This window comes from Felis catus, chromosome D4 (genome assembly GCF_018350175.1).
Source record: "Felis catus isolate Fca126 chromosome D4, F.catus_Fca126_mat1.0, whole genome shotgun sequence".
Classification (NCBI taxonomy): Eukaryota; Metazoa; Chordata; class Mammalia; order Carnivora; family Felidae; genus Felis; species Felis catus.
This window is the reverse complement of record NC_058380.1, coordinates 32281463-32307979: the sequence shown is the minus strand read 5'-3', so window position 1 is coordinate 32307979 and position 26517 is coordinate 32281463. Positions and strand designations below refer to the sequence as shown.

The 26517-nt window shown below is 39.3% G+C and overlaps 1 protein-coding gene across 2 annotated transcripts in view; it reads left to right on the top strand.

The window, feature by feature from the left end:
- The window catches only part of GLDC (glycine decarboxylase), a 105536-nt gene that overhangs the window by 14122 nt on the left and 64897 nt on the right, over positions 1-26517 (top strand). For both annotated transcript variants that reach the window (XM_011288328.4, XM_045042922.1), the window contains exons 3-7: positions 7218-7353; positions 17629-17793; positions 23086-23163; positions 24843-24990; positions 25314-25510. In XM_011288328.4, the coding sequence (XP_011286630.2) occupies positions 7218-7353; positions 17629-17793; positions 23086-23163; positions 24843-24990; positions 25314-25510 (724 nt within the window). The remainder of the gene's footprint in view (positions 1-7217; positions 7354-17628; positions 17794-23085; positions 23164-24842; positions 24991-25313; positions 25511-26517) is intronic.

Sequence of the window (26517 nt, the reverse complement as noted above, 5' to 3'; positions counted from 1 at the left end):
ATGTCCCCGCAAGGCAGCAATGGGGAAAAACAAATAATCCAGGACTTGCACTCTGATTCTGATTTCAAATTTACCATTTGGCTTGATTACATAGGTAAACTGGTATTCCAGATAAATATGAATTGTAATGTTTCTCTGTATATTTCTTTAAAAAATGTTCATAGATTAAACAAAAAGATGTGGTGGAGGAGGCCTCTCACAGAAAGTAGTGTGACCCAAGGCTGAGGAGAAAATAAGAGACATGGTGCCCCTTCTCTTCACCTCCCCACTGTGGGATGTTGTTCTGGTTTTCTTACAGCTAGTAGTAAGATCTTGAATCTTATATATGTTTTGAGTGAATAAGAAGAGCTGTAGGGGAAGAGCTGTCTCCTGTGGAGACAAGGGACCAAGGAGCCATTGCAAACAAAGATTGAACTTGCCTCAGCTCCTTTTGACTTTGGAGGTACCTGCTGGATGGCTCTAACCCCTGAGGGTAATGAGGGTCTGGGTGTGATGGTGTGTTAATTAACTTAGAAAGAAGATGGGGAAGAACCTGGCAGGATTAGGGCCAAGTGGATCAGAGCCCCAAGTCAGGCCTGCATGGTGCTGTCCCAACCACATCTTGTCATGTAGGGTGGGTGTCCCTCTGCCAGTCTCAAAGAGTTTCCAATTCAAAGAGTTTCCATGCATTTTTCTACACCACACAGAGCTTATGAATTGGTTTACCTTCCTGGAATAAAGAGATTCTGTAATTCACAGACTTTGGTTGTGAAACTATCTTTCATTGGTGGGGAGGAAACTTGACAAGAGGGAGTAGGGTTTATGGGCTGGGTAAGTGGATTGAAGCCAGGGTGTTATGGGGGAGGAAGAGGGGTGCTGCAAATGATTAGGTGATGCTACCGAAAGGCTACAGATTAGCATGGAATTTGTATACAAACTCCAGCTTCCATTCAGAAAATCCAAAAATGTCCTGACAAATGCTATCTGAATATTCATGGTCTGTTTATCTTGATTGAGACCTTCGACCCTACCCAATTGTTTTCTGAGCAGCTTTGAAGCCAAGGATCTGCAGGTTGGCAAGAAAAATATGCTAAGGCATTCTGTGTCTTAACATGCTGGCCCCAGCTTTCCCCTTCAGTCTCTGGCAGAAAAAGGTCTTTCTGGGCAAATTCAAATATGACTGTGTTGGTTTTCAGTCCTGATGATTTCCTTGGCGACCTTTTCTGAGTATCTTGCCAAGTACACGAAGGGCAGGGAGTGGGAGGGAGGCTCTGACACTGGTTGAGTGACTGTTCTGCGTTGGGTGCTGCTGAATTTCTCGGAAAATGCTCTGTGGACTTTTGGCCACTGTGGCAACTGATAGGTGTCTACGTTCATAGATTTCACCAAGAAGGATTTTGTTCTGCACATAACATTTTAATTTAATTTTTAGTTTTTGAGTATTATAGAAATATTGTCCAAAATTTTAAAACAAAGATAAATAGGAAAAAGCAAGACCTCTTCAGTCTCTTCTTATTAGTTTCTTTTTTTTTTTTTTTAATTTTTTTTTTTCAACGTTTTATTTTTATTTTTGGGACAGAGAGACAGAGCATGAATGGGGGAGGGGCAGAGAGAGAGGGAGACACAGAATCGGAAACAGGCTCCAGGCTCTGAGCCATCAGCCCAGGGCCTGACGTGGGGCTCGAACTCACGGACCGCGAGATCATGACCTGGCTGAAGTCGGACGCTTAACCGACTGCGCCACCCAGGCGCCCCTCTTCTTATTAGTTTCTTGAGAATCATTCAAGAGATGTTAATAGATTGCATATACATATGTATTCTCTTTTTAATATAAATGGCAGAATCATATATACTCTCAATGGAAACATGCCTAATATTTTTAGATTGTCAAAAACCAGAAGCAAAGCATGGATACATTTTTTTCATATAACTGACACAAAAAGTAATCATGGGGTTATGTGTTAGGGGTGATAGGTTAAAGCATAAGAGGGAACTGTGTGTATGCATGTGTTTTGAAGCCACAAGAATATTAACCCATACAGCCTGCCTTGCCTGTCTATTCTAATGATATTTTTCCAATTTTTGTCAAAATTCACACACATGAAAAATTATAATCTGGGCCTAGAGTGCACTGAGTATTTAATAGCTAAATTAGTTTATTCCTGTTAGAAAGTATTTATTTAGTGTAGTGGTTAGTACAAAGCCCTCCTTGATATTTTATGTGCTGGTGACAGAAGGGAGTCACTATTGGAAAGTCTCTTACATGGAATTATGTAACAAGAAAGTGTTCATTCTGAATTTTGCAAAGAGGAACAGCAAGAGGAGCAGTGTGAGACCCACCTGTAGATTTTTAGGGACTCAGTGCTCAGGCCACTGAACTCTGTTCTTGGTACATTAGAACCAGGGCATTATGCAATGCTCAGAAGCAGACTAGTAAACAAGGTCAGAAGCAGGGTTTGTTCCATAAGAAAAGAACTTACTGCTTGAATTCCTGAAGGATTGCCTGGGGACTTTCATGGCTGGGGGTGGGGAGGGGCACAATAGTGAGACTAGCTGCTCCCCTGGGAGGCTATAGGAAAGCATTTGAAGAATGACACTTGTCTCCAAGTGTTTCTTAATGGACACTCCCTTTCTCTTTCTGTCTCATTTCCCCCCTAGTTTCACTGCCATTCTCATTAAGGAAAACAGTTACTGGAATTGGGTCTGGTTACAGAAGGAAGCTGTTTTTGTCACATTGGAAGGAAGAGTGAGGAATGTGCACTGTTGTGGGGTTTGCTCTGGGGGAGATGGAATCTTTTTCCTCTCTGTCTTGTCCACAGAGTTCTCCTTGGGCCATGCTGCCCAAGGTTTGGATGGCACAACTGCCTCTTTATAATGCTTCTCTTACTAGGTAGGGGGAAAAGACTGCCACTTTACAGTTATAGATCCTACACTATTTTCCCTAGAAAGGAATTCTGTTCCAAGAGAGAAAGGAATCTAAATCTAGTGTGAAGTGCAGTGGTAGATTTGCATGCTTAGGATTTTGGCTTTTATTTAGACCAATCATGCCCCAAAACTTGCCCTTAGAAACTGATTCTGCTAGGTTCCATTTGAGATAGGTTCAGTAGGTAGATCTCTAATTGTGGACCTTTCCTCTTTCCTCCTTTTCTCAATGTCCATTGGATCTGGTTGGCATCATTTAACATAGTAATTCAAACTCTGGACTCCTAAATACATGGGGTTGGCTCTTTTGCTAATTGGGCCAAAGTGAGATTTCATTAGTGGGTATGAGAAATGGTGAGCAGTGAACAGACATTTGAAACAATTCAGGCACTTACCCACTAAGCTGTGTGTCTGGGAATGTTTTTTATGATATGTGACTGATGCAGCCTGAAGTCTTGATTTTATCACAATAAAGGAGCAGCTTTGTTCTTCAAGTCACAAACTGCCTTGGTCTCCAGGTGGGAAGTGTCTTCAGGATGAACAATGGATGAGAGAATGAGAAAGACTTCCACACCATTCTCACTTTGAAAAGTGTGGCCAAGTAACTACCCTACTCTTGATGTCTCAGCAGTGTCAATTAGCTTGGTGTACATTCTATTAACTCACTTTCTTTCCAAGAGAAGGTAAAATTGGTTGTAAAGACCAGCTATGATGAGAGCCAAATGGGGAACATTTGTGTTAGCCCCAAGCTGAATAGTGGTAGAGCACATGAGTGCTTTGGCAGTTTGGTCCAGTGAGGACTAGAATAAATCTGTTATAGGATTAGAAACTTCATTGTCTCAAGTTTGATCATTTTCATGCTCTGGGTATTGTGTGTGTGTATGTGTGTGTGTGTGTGTGTGTGTGTGTGTGTGTGTGTGTGTGTGTATGTGTGTGTGTCTGTGTGTGTGTGTGTGTGTGTAGTGTGTAAGAGATAGTGGCAGTTATGAAGGATGCTGATAATGTATCTGGAGACCCCAAAATCTCAGCTAGAATGGTGGAGGGATCTGATTTTTCCTTCTGCAGGAAAACCCATTCTCTCATACCTCTTAGCAGAGCTGTCCAGGGTAGAGCCCAGTGGGTGCCTCAACTAGAGCCCAGCTCCCCTCTTTCCAGCAGCCCCTGCTACCCAAGCGCTGGTCCTGTCCTGGCCATATGCCTTAAACAGTTAGGAAAAGAAGACATGAACCCAGACTAGCCAGGTACCCACTGGCACATTCCACATCAGTTCAAGGTCTTCAGATAGATATCTATATCCCTTATAGCTGCCATTATGCCTTACACACTTGAATGAAACACTTGAAGAAATTTAAAGGCCCACTGGCATAAGTGAAGAGCAAAATAATTAATTATAGAGAAGACCGAGAAGCATAGAGGTTACTAGCCAAGAGAGCTCCAGATGAAAAATTACGGGAGCAGAGAGGGGTAGTACTCAGTTGACTGCAGCCATATTATTATGTCTCTGGGGTTCCTCTTCCTGCAATTCCCATTAATTCATTTGATCCTCAGTCCAATTTTTTAAGGGGGGGGGAAAACTTTAATCACTAAAATAAGAAAAAAAGTCAAGCTTGAGAAGCAAGGCTTGTTGATCCTATAGTGCTTCTGTCATTACATGGTGATGTGTTGCTCTATATCCACATTTCCCTTTTCTTACAAGGACACCAGTCATTGAATTAGGGCTGACCCTAATATAGCCTGAGTTCATCTTAACTTGATTACATTACTGAAACCCTATTTCCAAATGAGATCACATTTATAGGAATCGGGGGTTAGGACTTCAACATCTTAGGACACAGTTCACAGGACTTCTTTGCCCATCTCCCTCCTGGACTAATGTACTGGCTTCTTACCATACCTCCCTGTTTCCAGGGTCTCCTCTCTGACCTAGGCACAGTATCATTACAATTTTCTTTCTATAATGTGGAAAAGATCATATTATTTAGTACTCTGTTACTCCTAAACATTAAACTCTTGATTTGACAGATAAAGTCCTTCACAGACTGTTCTCATTTGGATGGTAGACCTTTTGTCCTCATGACATAATATGGAAAAGGGACCCGTCCCTCTTTTATAGGATCTTAATTGAAGCTGGCCTTGCTGAATAGTGGGCCCGCCAGGCACTGCTAGTCTATCCCACCTCCTAATGGACTTCTCAATCACTCTATCCTAAGACTTTGGTAAGTGATTGGATTTCTTGCATAATTGCTAAGTATGCTATATCTCCTCAGATATTGGTTTATTGAACTTCACATATTCCTAGACTTTCAATGGAATAAGGCAAGGTTGTCTATCATAAGTCAGTTGAATGATATTTACTCAGGTAACAAAACTGTCTTCTCTTGGTGCACCTGGGTGGCTCAGTTAGTTAAGCACCCGACTTCGGCTCAGGTCATGATCTCATGGTTTGTGGGTTCAAACCCCGCGTCAGACTCTGCTGACAGCTTGGAGCCTGGAGCCTGTTTCAGATTTAGTGTCTTCCTTTTTCTCTGCCCCTCCCCTGCTCGTGCTCTGTCTCTCTCTCTCTCTCAAAAATAAACAAATTAAGAAAAAAACCCTGTCTTCTCTTTAACTTAGTCTGGCAAAATGATACATTTCTTGTAAATGTATTTCTTGTGAAAGCATGTGGAGTGGGAAGGTAGATTGGAGGGTAAAAGTGCTTTCTTTGAGGATAAAGGAGTAATGAGAGTAATATTCACATAGAGTTCAGAAAGGTTAAAAGAAAGTGAAGCATCCTTCTAGCCAGTTGGCCATTTTAGAGACGGCTGTATATTTTTCTCTGATATAGTAACAATAAAATCAGATAATTCTAAGATGTAAGTGACTGAGTCCCTGAGAAGATCTTAAAAGAGCCAGACATTTGCCCAAGTAGTTAAATTTTTAGCAACATGATGCATCTATATGCAGAAAGGCAGAGAAAGAACCATGTAAGGTCATTTGTATCTGGAAACTATCAGTATAAGTGCTGTACCTGTAGCAGGTCTGTACCTGGAGGGAAAGTGTAGAATCTGTAGTTAGATAAACTGGGTTGTAACCATTCAATTTAAAAGCCATGTAGCCTTGGGCCAGTGATCCTGTTCATGCCTTAGATTCCTTAGCTGCATGAAAAGCATTTGGTGCAATTCTTGGCAAAGAGTAATGTTCAAATGTCAAATGCGATTATTATTTTGTTATTATTATATGAATGACCCCAAATAGGGTCGCACCTGTACCAAAAACTTTGTACTTCCTTTTCAATTATCTAAATGCTCTAATGGGAATTCTGGTTAAGACTGCATCTTTTATGGGGTGCCTGGGCAGCTCAGTTGGTTAAGCATTCTACTATCACTCAGTTCATGATCTCACAGTTCCTGAGTTCAAGCCCCATATGGGGCTCTGTGCTGACAGCTGGGAGCCTGGAGCCTACTTCGGACTCCGTCTCTCTCTCTCTCTCTCTGTCCCTCCCCTGCTCTCACTCTGTCTCTCAAAAATGCATAAACACTAAAAACATTTTTTTTTAACTACATCTTTTATGACAACTAATATTTTACACTGTTGGGTGAAGAGCTTTTTATAAGTAGCCCTTTCAAGGGTGCCTGGATGGCTCAGTCGGTTAAGTGTCTGACTCTTGGTTTTGGCTCAGGTCATGATCTCATGGTTCGTGAGTTCGTGCCCCATGTCAGACTTTGCGCTGACAGCTCAGAGCCTGCTTGGGATTCTCCCTCCCCCCCACCCTCTGCCTCTACCCTGCTCGCACATGCTGTCTCTATCTCTCTCAAAATAAATAAATAACCTTAAAAAAATAAATAAGTAGCCCTGTCAGTGATACAAAGGGAAAAGCATCAGAGTTAGTAGAGGAGTTTTAGAGAAAAATATAGGTCATGTATTTTTAAGACTTATGCCAATATTGGTATAAGGCAATTTAAAAGGGAAAACAGTACTTTACTAAGAGAAAACTGAATTTTTATTTGGTGTAAATACCACAGAAATGTAAAGGAACCAGAGGAAAGTTGGAATGAGGCAAGTATTAAAATTGGGTAATTCTAACAAAGCCAAAAAAGGGGAGCCAAAAAAAAAATTGTGAGGAACCAACTTTGAGGAGTAATTGAGTACTATTTTGTAGATTTTTGAGATTTCTACATTTAGTCCTTAGTGTTGTTAAGGGATTGATTCTTATATTTTCCAGATAGCTGTTTTCATATATAGGGTATATTCAAATGAAATAAAGGTCTTCAACTATAATTAAAGCTTTCTTTTGCGATATTTTTTGCCTATAATATTTCTCTCTTTCTTACAATCAGGTGAAAATGAAATCCTTACAACTCTGCATGCCATATCCAGCAAAAACCAGATCTGGAGATCGTATATGGGCATGGGCTATTATAACTGCTCTGTGCCACAGACAATTTTGCGGAACTTACTGGAGAATGCAGGATGGTAATGTATTAGTTGATTGAATACAGGAGTACTGTGCTTTGATTTGCATTATTCCCCTCCATTTTCCCATGCCCTCCTCCCCCTTGGAGCATCAGAACTTATACACTAACACCTACACTCCTATGTTGTCTCTAACCTCCAGGAACCTACCTGGCTTTCTCTGGTTTGGGAAATTTCCTTACTTAAATGTAAAGAAAATGTTGAGGTTCTTCCCACTTTTATTCCCTTAAAACATTCTAGAGCTCTAAAATGTCGATGGTGTTAATCTGTTCCAATATAATGTTCATTCTGTCTTTGTAAGCACATTGAGCAAGATGTCAACTTGTAGGTGGACAGATTCAGGGCTTTATTCTTCGGAGACACCGGGATTTTAAGGTTATGTTTTTTTTGTTTTTTTTGTTTTTTTTTTTTTAAGCCTACGTCTGAGCTTACTCTGTGAGTCTGAATCTTAGTCCATTGCCTTCTCAGGATTTTAGGAGTGTCCTTTACCTCCTTCCCCCAATATTCTGTGTTCATAATCAATGGCAAAAGCAGACATAGTATTAGGTAAATGGAGATTAAAATATCAGCTTCATTATTTAACACTTTGTAGCGAAAGAGAACACATGTATTCTGTGAACAGGCTCTTCTAGAAACAGTAAAAGAAGGGATAGAGCTGCACATACTCAGTTGCTTGCTCTGTTCTTATCTCACCAATTAGGAAACTCATTCCTATTCTAGGGGTGTGCGTGCTAGTGTGTGTGTGTGTGTGTGTGTGTGTGTGTGTTCCCCTGTTCTGCCCACTCTTGCTGCTACTGTTTGCACAACTCTGAAAGTGTTTCCCCAACACTTAAGGAAAACACCCAAGTCCACATCCATGCTATTTTGTTATTTTCCGTTGCAGTTGGCTGTATGATAAGAAGAACAAAACAGAGGTTCACATCTCAATACTAAATAAGAAAACACCTTGGATATTTCTTGATAGGCAGAGGTCATGGCTCCAAAGGAGCCTGAGAACAGACCAGGCCATCTGCTGCTTCTGCCCAGTGGGAAATATTATCTGACTATAGAGGAGGAAAGATGGGGATACCTGGGCCTTTCTTTCTCTTGGTTTTGGATCACTATCATCGCATACACTTTATTTGAAGTGTGAATGTTTGAATATGAAATTGTATTTCAATTGATGTCTCAAAAGGAATGTATGCACTTATTTCTGGTGTAGAAACAGAAGTGTGGAGGCAATGATAATTCCCAGATGACTTTTTTTTGAGTTAGTTGCTGTCAGAAATAACTTTTTTTTTTTTTTTAATTATGTAGGCATGTATAACAAGTATGCAGATGCCATTTCTTTGGTCCATAAGTATAGCTGTACTTGAGTTTTATAAAACATCAAATATAAATAACCTGAAACTGTAATAATACACAGACATACCAGGAAGTACAAGCTGAAAAATTGAGTAAATTAACATGGTTTTACATTAATATATATAGTGCCAGTTAATATTTAAAAATAAGTTTCAAGGGGCACCTGGGTGGCTCAGTTGGTTAAGGGTCAACTCTTGATTTCAGCTCAGTCACGATCTCAGGGTTGTGAGTTCAAGCTCTGTATTGGGCTTTGCACTCACAGCATGAAGACTGTTTTGGATCCTCTGTCTCCCTCTTTCTGCTCAATATCTTAGTAAATTATAAGAAAAAGGCAATCTTATCAAAGCCTAATCTCTAGAAACCTATTTACTCAGTTTCCTGGAGCCCCAATTTCACTCTCCCTTCCATAGTGATATGGAGAACAAAGAAAAGGAGGAAATGGCAGATAAAATTGAATTTCCTAGGGCGACTAGGTGACTCAGTCCTTTAAGCCTCTGACTTCAGCTCAGGTCATGATTTCACAGTTCTGAGTTCAAGTCCCATGTCAGGCTCTGTGCTGACAGCTCAGAGCCTGGAGCCTGCTTCAGATTCTGTGTCTCCCTCTCTCTCTGCCCCTCCCTAGCTCACACACTCTCTCTCTCTCTCTCTCTCAAAAAAAAAAAAAAAAAAAAAAAAACCAGTAAAAAAAATTTTAAAAACAAGTTTCAATGCTTGGCACCTGATGATATAAGAAGTAACTTTAATTTCTAGTACTACCAATTATCATGTGAGGATAGAGTAAGCAATTGCCTCTGCAATTCAAAGGTAATTATAGCAAGATGTAAAGATTGTCTTTTAGGTTAGCATATGTAAAAAAATCAACTTTAGTAAAGGGAAGGTAGGCTTCTCTATGGGAAATCATAAGTTGCCCCAACGTGAGCTTTTGAAATACCAAAGGACATGCTCCACAGCAATAAATTTTAAATTTAATTTGAATTCTCAGTGATCAGAATTCTCATTTCTATATAATGGCTTTATATAAGTGGCTCTTTACCTGCCACCCTAGGACAGACTATTGAGACATTGATTAATCCATTTTTTTTTACCTTAAAAACAAATATGTAACCCTCATACCCCCCAAAAACTCAGGAGCTGCCAAAAAATGTACTGTTTTGTTGTAGTCAGCACATGAAGATAGGGCCCTCTGTGGGAGGGAAAGAGCTAACTTCTGAGCACCAGTTAGCAAAACCAGATGAGTTCACACTCCTTTCTGATTTTTGTAATTTTTCATTTCCCGGATTCCACTGAGATCCTGCTCACTCCCTCCCTACCCCCTCATTCTCTCCTTAAAACATCAAGCTACCGCTTGTACACATACCACACCACATACATGCACATATGCACACACACATACAAAGATGCAGACCCATCTAAGAATACAAATTTTTTGACAATTTTGGCATCTTGAAAATGTCCTACTTAAACTTTGCACAAAGTGTTCTTAGCACCAGGAATAAACCTGCTGTGGCTACTGTTTATGACATGGGAACTTATACTTGCCTGCATACCACCCACAAGCATAACTGGTTTCTGTGTGTTTGAGTCTGTGAGGGGCTGGAGGTGTGTTTTGCTATCAGTACAGATGACAGTTATCTGCTGCCTCAAGTCCAGACCTGTAGTTCTGAGGAAAAAGCATTTGTGCGGGTCAGCACAGAAGTTATCCTGCATGTATGGGAGCACAGCACCTTTGCATCATTTTCTGCTTTTGCATGAATGCAAAGCAGACCTGGTTGCTCAGAGTGCTTTGTCCTAGATGCAGTTACTTGTGTCCCATCATTATAGGCGCCAGATCCCTGGCCACAGCTTTTAGTTTGAACATGCTCCATTCCTTCATTAGTAAGAGAACAGGAAAGAACTATCAAAGAGGTAGAGTTGTTTGTGTTTTGTTGTTGTTGCTTTGCTTTTGGTATGTGTGAGAGAATGTATTTGCATTGCTGAGGCATGTTTTCCACTATTGGTTTTGATAAAAGTTTGAATGATAAACTCCAAATGCAAATGGTCTGTCTCTCTTTCCCCTTACAAAATAAGCCTCAAAAGTACATGAATGAGCTTCAGCATTTCTGAATAGTGGCCAAGGTCCTTCACTCTTGGTGGCCATAGAGAATATTCACCATATTGCTTCCTGGCTGTGAGTGGATGTGTTAATTTACTTTAGGAGCAGCCAGGATTTTGAGAGGGAGCCAATGTTGTTTGTGATTTTCAGTCCTGGTTTTGGGGCACATTTTACATATTATTCTTTTCCATTTACTGAAAGCGGATTTGAATCACAGGGTAATATTGTACCTCACCAGCACTGATAGAGAGGGCTGTGCACATGAGATTTCACATTATCATCCTTCTGAATGGTTTCCATAGAGACGGAGCCAACAAATTCCGGTAACGTGAGGTGAAAATAAATGGACAACATAGCTTCAAAAGAATACAAACATTGGGGCTCTTACAAGAAAATTTACATCAGGTCCAGAATTTTATTTTCTGGGGTCCACTGCTACAAATCTTTTACTGCTGATAACATCAGTAACTAATATAAAAAAAAACATATTTTTTTGTACCTATTTCTGTTTTGTGTAACTTTGGCACTGGGATTAAAATGACAGAATCTAATGAATGTTTGTCCTACCTCAAAACCCACCATCATCTTCTTTCTCAATTCTACGAGGAAGTCACAGCCCCAAATCATGAAAATACTGATTATTTTGAATAAATGTTAATGCCAAGTTGAATATATCAAACATCCTGTTTGAGCCAGACAAAATGCCTTCTTGGATGTGCAGATGCTTTAAAAAAAAAAAATTAAAATACAACAAGAAACAGAAATGAATTCAGTTAAATAGTTGAAATAAAGAAAATGTAGAAGCACCTGGTTGGCTCAGTTGGTGGAGCACACAACTCTTGATCTTGAAGTTGTGAGTTTGAGCCCCACATTGGGTGTAAAGATTACTTAAAAATAAAACCTTTAAAAAAGAAAAGAAGTAAAGAAAAATGTAGATTACAGACACACTTTCTTAATCAGTGTATTTTGTCTAATTGAAGCATGTATTACAGCAGGCTCTGTGTTAACATTTTTCCCCTGAAATGAGGGTTTTCTAGTATCCTTGGGCCTCAGACTCACTGAACTGAATTTTTTAAATAGATGCTTGTTAAGACCTTTAATGCCAGTTATTTCAGTACTGTAGAAAATGTGTAGACTATAAAGGAAGTTCACAAGTAAAAGAAGTGGGATCATATGTTATTTTTTTGCAAGAAAAAATTATATCTCTCTACCTTTAGCAGTGCTAGTTAGCATCAGCCCAAGTTTGGGCTTATGAAGTGATGAGCACAGTGAGAAAAGATGAACAACGGAAGAGAATATTAAATCTCAAAGTCTCTTATGAAAGGAACAGCACAGTCTCTGGTATGAAGGACTGTGCTTGGGAGGTATGGGGTTTTTTCCTGCAGGTAATGGGGAGACATCCCCATTTAAGCAAGGAAGTCAAATACAGCACACATCTGCACCACAGATATTCAATAGTTTCCTGTTCTAAGGACAGCATCAGCATCAGGGCAGTAAGGCGATAAAGAACAAGCGGTGGATATAAGGCATTGGAAGGAAGACTATGGGAATTAATCATTATTTGAGCTCAAAAAAAACTGTATTTTCTACCTTGAGAATTGGCAGAGTACCTCTGAAGGAATAAGAATATTCCGGAAGAGAAACTAGTTTGTTTGGGGGATCTAGTTGGAGGAAGAATAGGCAATGTGAGGCTGACACAAGATGTGATAAATTTCCAGGGGGAGAAAAAAAAACTTTCCAAGTAGAAATATCTAATAATATCTGAGTAGAACTATATGTAAATCCTCTTAAAGATCAAAATAGGGGGAAAACACAACTTTTCAAAACAACTAACATTTAGGTAGGATTTTACCGTTTCCAAATACTTTATATATATTAATCTCCTTTGAGTGTGAAGAAAACATGATATAGGTGATGTTATCACCAAGAAAAATTGGCAGAGAGATTTAGTTACTTGTCCCAGTTCACAGGTAGTAAGTTAAAGAATTAAGGTTGAAACCCAGGGCATATTAATATTTAGTGTCATGATAATGCAGAGAAATCTGTGAATCATTATACTACTTAAGAGTACATACAGATATGTTCTTTCTGGAGAGGGACATGGCAATATATACTGAGAACCTTAAAACTAATTTTCATATACAATTCAAAATTCACTTTTAAGAAATTATCCAAAGGAAATAAGACAAAGAGAAGGCTGTTCACTGTTATGCTATTTCTAATATTTAAAACACAAAGCAATATTTAATTTGAAGGGAATTTATGGTAAATAAAATGATTTAATACCACATAACAATTAAAATTATGTTGTAGAATAATGAAGTTATTAGAAATTGTCCATGGAATAATGTTAATGAAAATCAGTATAGAAAAAATCAGTATAGAAAATCAGTATTTTCTAAAATCAGTATAGAAAAATTTACAGGAGCCTACCGGGAAGGGTCCAAGATAGGGTCACCTTTAGGGGTCAGGAAGGAAGGGCTTGGTCCTGGCAGCCGCGGCACCAGGTGGTTCGAGATTCTGCCCGGGATCGGCATCATGGTAGTGTGCTTGGTCATCCCTGGCATGCGCCACTGCGTACATCCAAAGGTTCTGTAACGAGGGCAAGGAAAAAAGGGTTGCCTATTATCCGTATCAGTGGACTCTGATGCAAAGAGATAGGCACATCTCTGGAGTTAATCGTTACTATGTGTCAAAGTGTTTGGAGAATATTGATTGAAGAAGCCTTTTCCTGACTGATGAAGAATAATTGAGTTATGCTCATCTGCCCTTTCTAGAAGGTTATGCAGTGTATCAATGTAGTACATAATAAAAACAAAAAAGTAAAATTAAAAAAATAAAAAGAAAAATGTACATAGGGCATAGTCTTACTTTAAATATAAATATGGGGGCATTTGGCGTGGCTCAATAGGTTAAGCATCCAACTCTTTATTTTAGCTCAGGTCATGATCTCACGGTTTTGTGGGCTTGAGCCCCATGTCAGGCTCTGCCCTGACAGTGTAGAGTCTGCTTGGGACTCTGCCCCTCCCTGGTCGCTTGTACTCTCTCTCTTTGAAAATAAAAATTTGCTATTATTTTTTTAAATGTTTATTCATTTCTGAGAGAGAGAGAGAGAGAGAGAGGCAGCATGAGTGGAGGAGCAGAGAGAGAGAGAGAGGGAGACACAGAGTCCAAGGCAGGCTCTAGGGTCTGGGCTGTCAGCACAGTGTGATGATGCGGGGCTCAAACTCACAAACTGTGAGATCATGACCTGAGCCAAAGTTGGTCACTTAACCAACTGAGCCACCCAGGTGCCCCTGAAAATAAACACACACACACACACACACACACACACACACACACACATATATATATATATATATATATGTATGTATAATATATATATCTCATATATATATATCTCATATATGTATATATATGAGTTAATTTACTCATATATATGATGTAGAAAAGAGAGTAAATTAACCGACTGGTAATCTCACAATGTATACATATATCAAATGATTACATTGCATACTTTAAATATATACAGCTTTGATTACCTCAATAAAGCTGGAGAAAAAAGAATTATAAAGAAAAGTCACAAATCAGCAAGAGACAGACAACACAACAGAAAAACGGACAGCATAATAGTTGAGTGTGCCTGTCACAAAAGAGAAAAAGAAAAAAACACAGAAAAGAAATGTATGTAAATGTTAACTATTATAACAATGGAGTTTTGGGATAATGAGTGATTTTATTTTTTTGACAGTTGACTGAGTTTTTCACTTTGTACAATGAAAAGGTGTAAGGTTGTAAATTCTTGATATATAAAGTGATTAATAAATGGTAGCAGAGGTCTTTAATATTCAGAATACAAAATAAAAAGGAAGTAAAAACCACCCAGAGAAAACTATAGTTTACACTTTGGTTTACTTGTTTTTATGAATTTATAAAAAAGGGGTCAAGGAATTTTACATTGTACTTTTAAAATTAATATATTGGGAACATCTCCATGTCAGGAAATATTCTTTTATCCATCATTTTTAGTAAATGCATAGTATTATGTGTGTATAGTGTCCAATCATTCTTTTTCGGTGGACACTTCATTTTGTTCCTCATTTTTCAACTTTCAGTGCTTTGGAGCATTGCTCTCTGTATTCCTATTGTATATTATATGTCATTGGATATACTGGGTCTCTCCCTTTCATTAGATGGACTAGCTAATCTGTGTGTACGCTCGTGTGTGCGTGTATGCAAGTTTGTGTGTCTGTCTATAATATGTAAAATAATGACTCTGAATAAAGTTTCATGTTAGCCAGGCATACTAAGCGTGTCTTTGTGGTGGCAGGCAATGCTGTGTGTGAAAGTCTTATCTGATGTGAGGTCACAATTGCTCCTTGTCTATGCCTTTTGTGTGACCCCATTTCTACTCAAATTCCTTTTCTACTTGTCTACAACATGTATTGTGTGCCTCATTCATTCCAGTTCACCACCCAGTTAGAATTTGGCAAACCGAGTTGCTAAGGCAGGCTGTTCAAGGAGTTAACTGAAACAAAAATGTACTCTGCTGTGCGCACACGCACGCACACATGTGCATGTATACACACACACACACACACACACACACACACACATACACAGCTATACCAATAAAAGTTTTGGGAAAATTATTTCAAAGTCTTGACATTGTACTGCTTGGTAAAGCAAGTTCCCCCACCCACTTCTGCTCAACATAAGAAGTATTGTTTTCAAAGCCTTCAAAAAAGAAAAAAGAAAAAGGATGGAAATATCCTGTACATGATTACCAGAGGAGGAGAGAAAGGCATAAGGCTTGAAAAAGTGAAAACAAAACAAAAAGCCTAAATTTTTTTCCTAATGCTTTCCTGGCTGGGAAGAACAAAAATAGAGTTATGTCAACCATATGTGGGAGCGTGGGCCCCAATCTATCCCACTTTGGTGGTTGTCAGAGTGAACAGATTCTTGGTGAAAAGATAGCTCTACCACACGTTCTCAGTTACCCTCTATCTTATCAGCTTATTTTAGTTTCTTTAAAATATTATCATGGTGAAATAATTTCATTTATTATCACTTTTTCCCCATTACAATATGTTCTCCTTGATATCAAGATCTTGCCAGATCTTATTATATGGTTCTTGACACTTAGTAGGCATGTAATAACATGGATGAATGAGTGAATGAAGGAATGAAAAAAAAAAAAAAAGGATGAAGGCACTAAGTGGGTTAACTCAAATACCTAATAAACCATTTTTGGCTAGTAACTGGAGGATATAAGGGTGGAACTCACATCTATGCTGCTTTCTAACCATTTATATCCTTGATTTTTTTTTTTTTCTTAGCATTTATTTTAGAAAGTCCATGCATGTGTGTGCACGTGCACTTAAGGTGGGGGGTAAAGGCAGACAGTGAGGAGAGAAAATCCCCATGAGAAGCCTGCCTGACACTGGGCTAAAACTCACAAACTGTGAGATCAAGAACTAAGCCAAAACCAAGAGCCAGGTGCTTAACCAACTGAGCCACGCAAGTGCCCCTAAACAAAAAGTTTTGAGTATTAAATAGTAGATTCTTGGATTCTTTCCTATTGTGAACTGTGATTGAGGTAGTCTTTTAGCTAGAAGAAAGATAACAGGGAGTAAAACTTCTGTTTACGTTACTATAGGTAGCTTCAAGTGGATTTTAAGAGACAGCTTATAATAAAATACAGTAAAACCTTGGTTCCAGAAACATGGTTGTAATCCAAAGCACTTGCATATCAGTGAATTTCAAGAACCATTGTCTCAGTTGTAATCATGACATAGCTCATTTGTCAAGTTAAAATTTATTAGAAATGTTTGCTCAAGTTACTCTCAATTCAAGGTTTTACTGGACATAGATATGAAAAGGTTATTAAAATAGAAAGGTAAGATTAATAAAAAAAGAAATGTAAGATTAAAAAGTAACTTAAAGAGATAGAAATGTAAATACTGAATGTACCCAAGCAAAAGATAATATTGTTAATATGACTTATCTCTGAGCTTCCTTACAAAGGTCAAAGGGAATGGGAATGAGAGCTGGTGCAGCCACTCTGGAAAACCGTAGGGAGGTTCCTCAAAAAACTAAAAATAGAACTACCCTACGACCCAGCACTTGTACTACTAGGCATTTATCCATGGGGTACAAGTGTGCTGTTTCCAAGGAACACATGCACCCCCATGTTTATAGCAGCACTATCAACAATAGCCAAAGTATGGAAAGAGCCCAAATGTCCATCGATGGATGAATGGATAAAGAAGATGTGGTATACATCTTGTGGTATACAATGGAGTATTACTCAGCAATCAAAAAGAATGAAGTCTTGTCATTTGCAACTACGTGGATGGAACTGGAGGGTATTATGCTAAGTGAAATTAGTCAGAGAAAGACAAAAATCATGACTTCACTCATGACGACTTTAAGAGACAAAACAGAGGAACATAAGGGAAGGGAAACAAAAGTAATATAAAAACAGGGAGTGGGACAAAACAGAAGAGACTCATAAATATGGAGAGCAAACTGAAGGTGACTGCAGGGGTTGTGGGAGGCGGGATGGGCTAAATGGGTAAGGGGCATTAAGGAATCTACTCCTGAAATCGTTTCACTATATGCTAACTAATTTGGATGTAAATTTTAAAAAATAAAAAAAATTGAAAAAAGAAAAAGAAAAAAAACCCAACAAAGGTCAAAGGGAAGCTTACTGATACACAATTCTCAAGAGGGGCAAAATTAATTTTCAGTTAATAAATTCCAAAATGAAGACATTCTGTGAGCTTTTCCCAACAGTGGAGTCAGAGTTTGGACATGGCCTCTTATGTCTCTCACAGGATCAGCCAATACACTCCATATCAGCCAGAGGTGTCTCAGGGGAGATTGGAGAGTTTACTAAACTACCAGACCATGGTGTGCGACATCACAGGCATGGACATGGCCAACGCATCCCTGCTGGATGAGGCTACAGCAGCTGCTGAGGCGATGCAGCTGTGCCACAGGTGAGAGGCCCACAGGGCAAGGGACATCCTCCAGTCTCACCTGCTGTGCTGGTGAAGCTGGCCCTGTCAGTGTCCAGTGACTCATCCCTCTCACACAGACACACATAGCATTATACTAGTCACCTGACATAACAAAAGCTGAAATAAAACTGTGGCTTTTTAAAGCTTTTTAAGCCACTTGTTACCTTATTAAAGTTTGTATTTTGAGAAAGAGCATGAGCAGGAAAAGGGCAGAGAGTGGGAGAGAGAATCCCAAGAAGGCTCTGTGTTCTCAGTTCAGAGCCTAATGTGGGGCTCAAACTCATGACTTGTGCGATCATGACTTGAGCCGAAACCAAGAGTTGGATGCTTAACCAACTGAGTCACCCAGGTGTCCCTAAAAAAGCTACTTTTTAAAGCCACTATTGTTCACTGTTTTACATTACAGAAGAAAAACATTTGTCCTCTTACATAGTGTTAAGTTCAGGGATGTTACAGCAATTCTGAGATAGTATCAAGCTCCTTGCTCTGTACCATCTTCACCATGAGGTCTTGGTCCTCATGGTCACAAAATGACTGCTGGGGCTTTCACCATGACCTCTGTACCCAGAAAGAAGAAAAGGGGCAGTGTAAAGGGTGCTGCTAGCTAAATAAGCCCTCTTTAAAGAGTCTTGGAAGGCAGCTCTGCTCACCACAATACCACCAACGCTGCACTTTAAAGAAGCCCCAACTTTTGGAAGCCCCAACTCAGCAACTTTATTCTTCATTGAGCACATCTATCTACAAGTGGCCTGGAGAAATGTGGTTTTCACTAGATGGGCACATTGCTGCCCCCTTACATATTGGGATTCTGTTACTTTTATTGGTTCAGGAGAGAATGGATATTACAAAGGAACTGGCAGTCTGTATTGTAATACATAAATATTACCTTCTTTCATGAAGCATATTGTTTTAGGTTGTATATAATTTTTATAGCCTGCTTTCTTTTTCTATTTAACAATATATGGTGAACGTTCCCCCCATTTCTTTAGTCAGCTTTTTAGGATATGGCTTTTATTGACTACATGATAGTACTCACTTGTATGGAAATACCATCATTTATGTAACCTCACCTCTATTGTTTCACACGTATTTTAATCCTATCTTTTACAGTTACTAATGTTCTTGTTATTTTTTACATCTTTAGAATCAATTTTGTCAAAGATTCCGATTATTTCCTGAGGACACATTTCTAGAAGTAGAATTGCCGGGTCATGGTATATACTTAACAATTGCTCTCCAGTTTCCACCTTCCTTTGCTTCTTGCCTTGTGAGTACATTTGAGCTTACCTTACTGGTAGAATTCTCATGTAGATGTCATCTGGTGGGGAAATCTGCCCACATTCACTGGTGTGACTGTGAGGTTTTGTGCCTCTGGCCCTGAATGCTCATGTAAGTCTCTTTCTTGGCTTCCACAGACTTAAGGGATGGTTAAATTGGTTCTGTGTGCATGGAAGTTTCCCCCACACCAACAAACGATTCTTGGACAGAGGCAGGTGTCCAAGAATTCAACTCAATTCTGAGTGATCAAATATGTATTTCTTATACATCATAACATTGCAGTAGTGAACTCCAAACTCGCTTACCAGGTATGGAAATGTCTAAATATCCTGCCGCAGGCTGTTCTGCTTCCCAAGCAGCCCTAGGGGTGGGCTCAGGCTCTTCCTCCTTACCCTGGGAGGACAGCCAAAAAGGAATACCTCTCTATTCTCAGCTTTTCATATTTTTGTCTTCCTCATCCACCTTGGTGCTGCCTTTTCATTTTCCTCCCTGACTCTCTTTCTAGGTAAGGGCTTCCATTTCACACTTGGAGAAGCTGAGGTCTTTCTGGTTGATGGTTCAGGGGTTCTGTCCTGAACTGATTTGAGTTAATGACCTACTACTCTGTAAATGCTTGATTTGCTTCCTCTCTCTTCAGTCTCATACCTTCGGGCCTGCATTTAATTATACCCTTGAAAAGCAGCCTTGTGCTTTTTGTCTTCAGGAAAATGTTCTTTAAAATAGCAGGGTTTTTTTGTTTTCATCTTAGGTCATTTAGGCTCAGATGGCTCTTCTCTCGATTTACTTAGATTCACACTGTGAAGAGCATTGTGCTTTGGGTAATTAATCACTTTTGTATTTCCCCACCTCTACTTATTCTTCTGTTAACTTATGCTTATTATAAAAATACCTGTTAAGAGTGGAAATAATATGCAAACAGTAGAAAATATAATGAAGTGAAACCTGCTGTTTCGCAGTCCTGTTCCATTGAGAAAACTGTTGTTAACTGGTCATTGTGTACCTTTCTGGGAAATTAAATGAAAAGCACAATATATATGCGCTTCCCACCTTTTTCACCCAGATGTGCTCATGATACATGAACTGTTATGTATCCTGTTTTAAAAACCAAATTCAACTGGGCATATTTGAAGATCTAATTGCCTTTATTAAACAATTCATAAATGGGGCAATGTTCCATCTACAGGGTAGAAAGGCTCCCTGAGGAGTTGTACAAGAAGGTTTTTGTTTTTTATGGAAAGCAGGGTAGGGCAAGAAAATAATAAGTAAAAGAATCCAGGCAAGATCACCTTCCCTTTAGGGAGGAGGTAAGGGGGTCTTATTATTTGCAGATGACCTCATCTAGCCTCTGGTGGATGGAGAACACCCCTGTGACAGATCACCTGTGCACTTATCTGAAAATTCCTGATTCACAGGTTAAGACTAAATTTCTGGAGGAGGTTGAAACTACAATTAGGTTAGTAATTAAGCCTTGGTTTGGTGACTGGTCTTGGCCCGAGAAATACCATTTTGGGCCTATGGTTTTCTTTTTAACAATCCCTATCAGTCTGATTTCCTGAAATCATGAATTGTTAGAAAACTCCCAGGATTTGGGTCCTTTAGGAGCTGTGTGGTGCTGTACATGTCACAACTTAACTCAGTCCTTTTCATCTCTGCTAAATGAGGACATTTGGTTTAGATAATCTCTAAATGCTTCTTTGGCAGTAAAATTCTCAGATGTTTTTATTTCAAGAGTTAGTTTTGGGGCACCTGGGTGGCTGAGTCGGTTAAACGTCCCAACTTTGGCTCAGGTCATGATTTAATGTCTCATGGGTTCGAGCCCCATATCATAGAGCCTGGAGCTTGCTTCAGATTCTGTGTCTCCCTCTCTTTACTCCTCCCTTCTCATGCTTTGTGTGCGTCTCTCTCTCAAACATAAGTGAAAATTAAAAAAAAATTTTTTTAAGAAAAAAAAGAAAAAAGAAAACAGTTTTTTATTTCAACTTGCACCCAATTGCTACCCTGTTCTTATTTCTCTTAACTCCTAGCATATTTTTCAAAATTTAAACCAACTTAAGATTGATTTTGCTAAATGGATCAGATTGGTGTTAAAAAAAACCCCAATTCAACTGAGTAAATTTAAAGATGTTTATTCAATAAAGATAAATAAAGTAGAACGGAGCACCAAAGGGCTACAGAAAGGGAAAGGTTTCTCCCCCACCCCCCACCTCAATGATTTAATTTTCTTTTTTCAGGTTTTTATTTAAATTCCAGTTAGTTTATGTACAGTGTAATATTTGTTTAAGGTGTAGGATTTAGTGATTCAACAGTTATACAACACCCAGGGCCCATCACAACAAGTGCCCTCTTAAGTATCAATCACCTATTTAACCCATCCCCCTGCCCACCTCCCTTCCAGCAGCCCTCAGTTTGTTTTCTATAGTTAGGAGTCTGTTTCCTGATTTTCCTCCTTTTCCCCCCTCTATGTTCATCTGTTTTGTTTCTTAAATTCCACATATGAGTAATATTATATGGTATTTATCTTTCTCCTAGTGACTTATTTCACTTAGCATAATACTCTCTAGCTCTATCCACATTGTTGTAAATGACAACATTTCATTCTTTTTGATGGCCAAGTAATATTCCATTGTGCATGCTCGTGTGTGTGTGTGTGTGTGTGTGTGTGTGTGTGTGTGTGTGCCTGCCTGCCTGCCCGTGTGTGCATGTGTGTATCACTATCCATTCACCAGTCAATGGACATTTGGTCTCTTCCACAATTTGGCTATTGTTGATAATGCTGCTATAAACATTGGGGTGCATGTATCCTCTTGAATCTGTATTTTTGTATCCTTTGGATAAATATCTAGTAGTGCAGTTGCTGGATCATAGGGTAGTTCTATTTTTAACATTTTGAGGAAACTCATACTGTTTTCCGGAGTGGCTGCATCAATTTGCATTCCCACCAATGGTGTAAGAGGGTCCCCCTTTCTCTGTGTCCACACCAACATCTGTTCTTTCCTGTGTTGTTAATTCTAGCCATTCTGATAGGTGGGAGGTGGTATCTCATTGTGGTTTTATTTTGTATTTGTCTGACGATGAGTGATGTTGAGCATCTTTTCATGTGTCTGTTAGCCATCTGAATGTCTTCTTTGGAAAAGTGTCTGTTCATGTCTTCTGCCCATTTCTTCACTGGATTATTTGTCTTGTGGGTTTTGAGTTTGGTAAGTTCTTTATAGATTTTGAATACTAACACTTTATCAGATATGTCATTTGCAAATATCTTCTCCCATTCCATCGGTTGCCTTTTAGTTTTGTTGATTTTGTCCTTTGCTGTGTAGAGCTTTCTATTTTGATGAGGGCCCAATAGTTCATTTTTGCTTTTGTTTTCCTTACCTCAGGAAATCCATCTAGTAAGAAGTTGCTATGGCTGATGTCAAAGAGGTTACTGCCCATACTCTCGTCTAGGATTTTGATGGTTTCCTGTCTCACATTTAGGCCTTTCCTCCATTTCGAATAGATTTTTATGTATGGTATAAGAAAGTGGTCCAGTTTCATCCTTTTACATGTTTCTGTCCAGTCTGAAAGGGAAAGGTTTTTAAAGGTAGGTGAAGGAAGTCCTAAAGAAACAAAACAGGGATTATTTAGAGCAAGGTCACTTTCCTTTGGGAGACAAAAAGTGTTTTATTAGGTGAATTACCTCTTTGGTGCTTACCAGGAAATTATAGACTGACTAGTTAAGATTATATTACTAGGGAAGGTTGTTATCAGGTATGTATTAAGCCTCAGTTTGGTGACATGGGCCTAGCACAAGTGACTCCCATTTGGTAACTGTTTTTTTTGTTTTTTTTTTTTAACAACACAAATTGGATTTCAGTAGAATTCTAACCACTGTAATTAATGCCTCATATTTTATACCATGCTCAGAGATTCCCTAAGTACCAACTTTGCTTTGCATTCTTAGAAGATACTTTGATTTCTTTCATGTGCATTTTTTAATGTGATTTTTCTTTCCAACAGACACAATAAGAGGAAGAAATTTTTGGTTGACCCCCGTTGCCACCCACAGACAATAGCTGTGGTCCAGACTCGAGCTAAGTAATTAATTTCACTCATTTTTTGAACTCAGGGATAGCATCATGCTCATCTCTGTTGTTTCTTTTCTTACTTCCAAACTGATTGGAAGTGAACCTGGTTTAAATTGCGGTTGTTAAATTTTACTTTCTTTCCCACTTTCTTCCTGAGATCTTGCTGGTAAGAAAAATGTGTCAGAACTGAGAGAACACATGAGTGACTTTAGTTGGCTCTGCTTTATTTATTTATTTTTAAAAATTTTTAATGTTTTATTTATTTTTGAGAGAGAGGCAGAGTACAAGTAAGGGAGGGGCAGAGAGATAGAGGGAGACACAGAATCCAAAGAAGGCTCCAGGCTCTGAGCTGTCAGCACAAAGCCTGAGAGGGGCTCGAACTCATGAACTGTGAGATCATGACCTGAGCTGAAGTTGGACGCTTACCGACTGAGCCACCCAGGTGCCCCACCTCTTCTCTATATTGAGTAACCATGCTATTTGTTTCCTTTTTGTAAAAATAAAATTAAAAGATTAAAATAATTTCAGCAATGTTTCAGAGTTTGCAAAGTAGAGGGAGAAAATGGAACTCTCCCACAATTAGGGTTTTGTGTGTATTCTTGCAAACATAGTTTATACAGAATCCACTTAAACCTAGATGTGGTATGATATAGATTAAAGCAAGTGTACTGTATTTGTTTAGTGCTGCAATCAGATAAACAGCACAACTATCACTTGCCAGTGTGTTTATTTGCTTTCTTCTTGTTTTTTTGTGTCTAAAAAAATTTTTTTTTAACATTTATTATTGAGAGAGAGAGACAGAGCATTAACATGGGAGGGGCAGAGAGAGAGGGAGACACAGAATCTGAAGCAGGCTCCAGGCTCTGAGCTGTCAGCACAGACCCCAATGCGGGGCTCAAACTCATAAACCGTGAGGTCATGATCTGAGCCGAAGTCGGACGCTTAACCGACTGAGCCACCCAGGTGCCCCTTTTGTGTTTTTTAAATGCTTGTTTATTTTTGAGAGAGAGAGAGACAGTGTGAGTGGGGTGGGGCAGACAGAGAGGGAGACACAGAATCCAAAGCAGGCTTTAGAATCTGAGCTGTCAGCAAGAGCCTGATGTGGGGATTGAACTCACAAACTGTGAGATCATGACCTGAGCCGAAGCTGAACACTTAAACCACTGAGCCGCCTGTTTTCTTCTTGTAAGAGCTGGGCAATCTCCCCCAACCCCATACCACCATCCCTTTAGAAGGTGTATTCTCACATATGATTGGAACTGGATGGTAAAGGAAGGTCTTTCTCTTTGTTTAATTGATGGCTTTCCATTCATCTAAAACTGATCCTGGGTGAAGGTGGTGACCTGGTGAGACAGCTCTGTAATTGCAGGAATTGATTCTTTAGTCCTAGGAAGCCATGTTCCTGATCCTCTCAGAAGGTTCTGGCAGGAAAGGGGTAATGGGAATGGTAAGGGAAGGTACAAGAGAGAAACAGAAGTCAGACTGTTGGCAGCATGTGAGATGGTGTGAAGCATTGTTACCAGTCAGGTGTGAGATGGGGGTGTGTGTATATTGGATGAAGTTGGAGGGGGGTGGCAACGAGGAAGGACACAGAATATGAATTCTCTATCACTGAAAACAAATTTTACGGAGTTTCATTTCCTTTTGAAAACCAAAAGCATGATTGTTCTTTGTCTTCTGTCTTTCCAGATACAATGGAGTTCTCATTGAGCTGAAATTACCCCATGAAATGGACTTCAGTGGAAAAGATGTTAGTGGAGTGCTGTTCCAGTACCCAGACACTGAGGGGAAGGTGGAAGATTTCACAGAGCTCGTGGAGAGGGCCCATCAGACGGGGGTAGGCAGCTGTCTCCTTGCGGGGGTCCACGTAGGTCTGTCCCAACTTTGTATTATGATTTTTGGATGTGTCTTAATTTCCATATTTGTATCACTTGGAATGGTAAAACTGTCTCCTTCCTGCCTGCCTTCAAATTTGTTTTGTTCACCAACTAATTCCTGGTACATAGTAAAAACTCCGTAAATATTTTTTAGTGAATCAATGAGTAAATGGCATGAAACAACCCTCTGTCTGTCTGCTTATATTGGGGATAATTTGCTACTCTCCCACTTCTTTCAGGGGAAGGGAACAACCATGTCCATTTTCTCTTGTTTCCTCTTTAGAGCCTGGCCTGCTGTGCTACTGACCTTTTAGCTCTGTGTATCTTGAGGCCACCTGGAGAATTTGGTGTAGACATTGCCCTAGGTAGCTCACAGAGATTTGGAGTGCCACTGGGCTATGGCGGACCACATGCAGCCTTTTTTGCTGTCAGAGAAAGTTTGGTGAGGATGATGCCTGGGAGAATGGTGGGGGTAACAAGGTAAAGCAGCTCATGTTTCTACCCTTTTATTGTTACTATTAGTTTCTTTGTTCCTTCTTATCACAAAAGTTGTTGATTTCTCTCTAAATTTACCTGGGCCATGTATATAATAATTTATAACATATTTGTATTGAAGGCATATAAGTGAATTAAATTAGGTTGTTGAAAGCATTGAAAGACTTGATATTCTAGGTGTGTTTTTTATCTGACCAGTTTCATTCTCAAAAGCATTATCATGCTACACAGTTATGTAAAATACAAGTATAGTGAGAGATTATCATGAACATAATGTGATCCTAGAGGCCTGCCACTTGTTTATTCTAGTAATTTTTAAAAAATGTTTATTTGTTCATTTTTGAGAGAGAGAGAGAGAGAGAGAGCACCAGCAGGGGTGGGGTGGGGGGGACAGAGAGAGAGGGGGAGACACAGAATCCTGAAGCAGGCTTCAGGCTCCAAGCTGTCAGCACAGAGCCTGACTTGGGGGCTTGAACCCACAAACTGTGAGATCATGCATGACCTGAGATGAAGTTGGACGCTCAACTGAGTGAGCCACCCAGGCACCCCACTAGTAATTTCCAAATGTATCTTCCCAAGTGCTAGTCATTGATAAAGCTCCTCAGATTAAGAATTTAGATGAATGACATGATCATTACTGGGGAAATTTAGCATGATCTTTTAGACTAGACCTTTCATAGAGGTTGGACTTACTAACCTAAGTGAATAGTCTATATTAGTGAATGATGTGAATTTTTGAAATACTCATGGATTATCACATAATAGCAAGAGGCACCTTGCTTTTCAGTGTAAAAATAAATGTCTTCAAATATTCTTACATTAGTTTCTTTCAATGATGTGTCTTGACCAGATGAGATGAGGTAAAGACTATTCTAATTAATAAAAGTTTAATATATTAATTATTGTCTGCTGATTTTTATATTGAACTTACCTTTCTGAAAAATGGACCCCAGAGCTTGATGAAATACAGGATAAGACTGCTGAATCTTTGT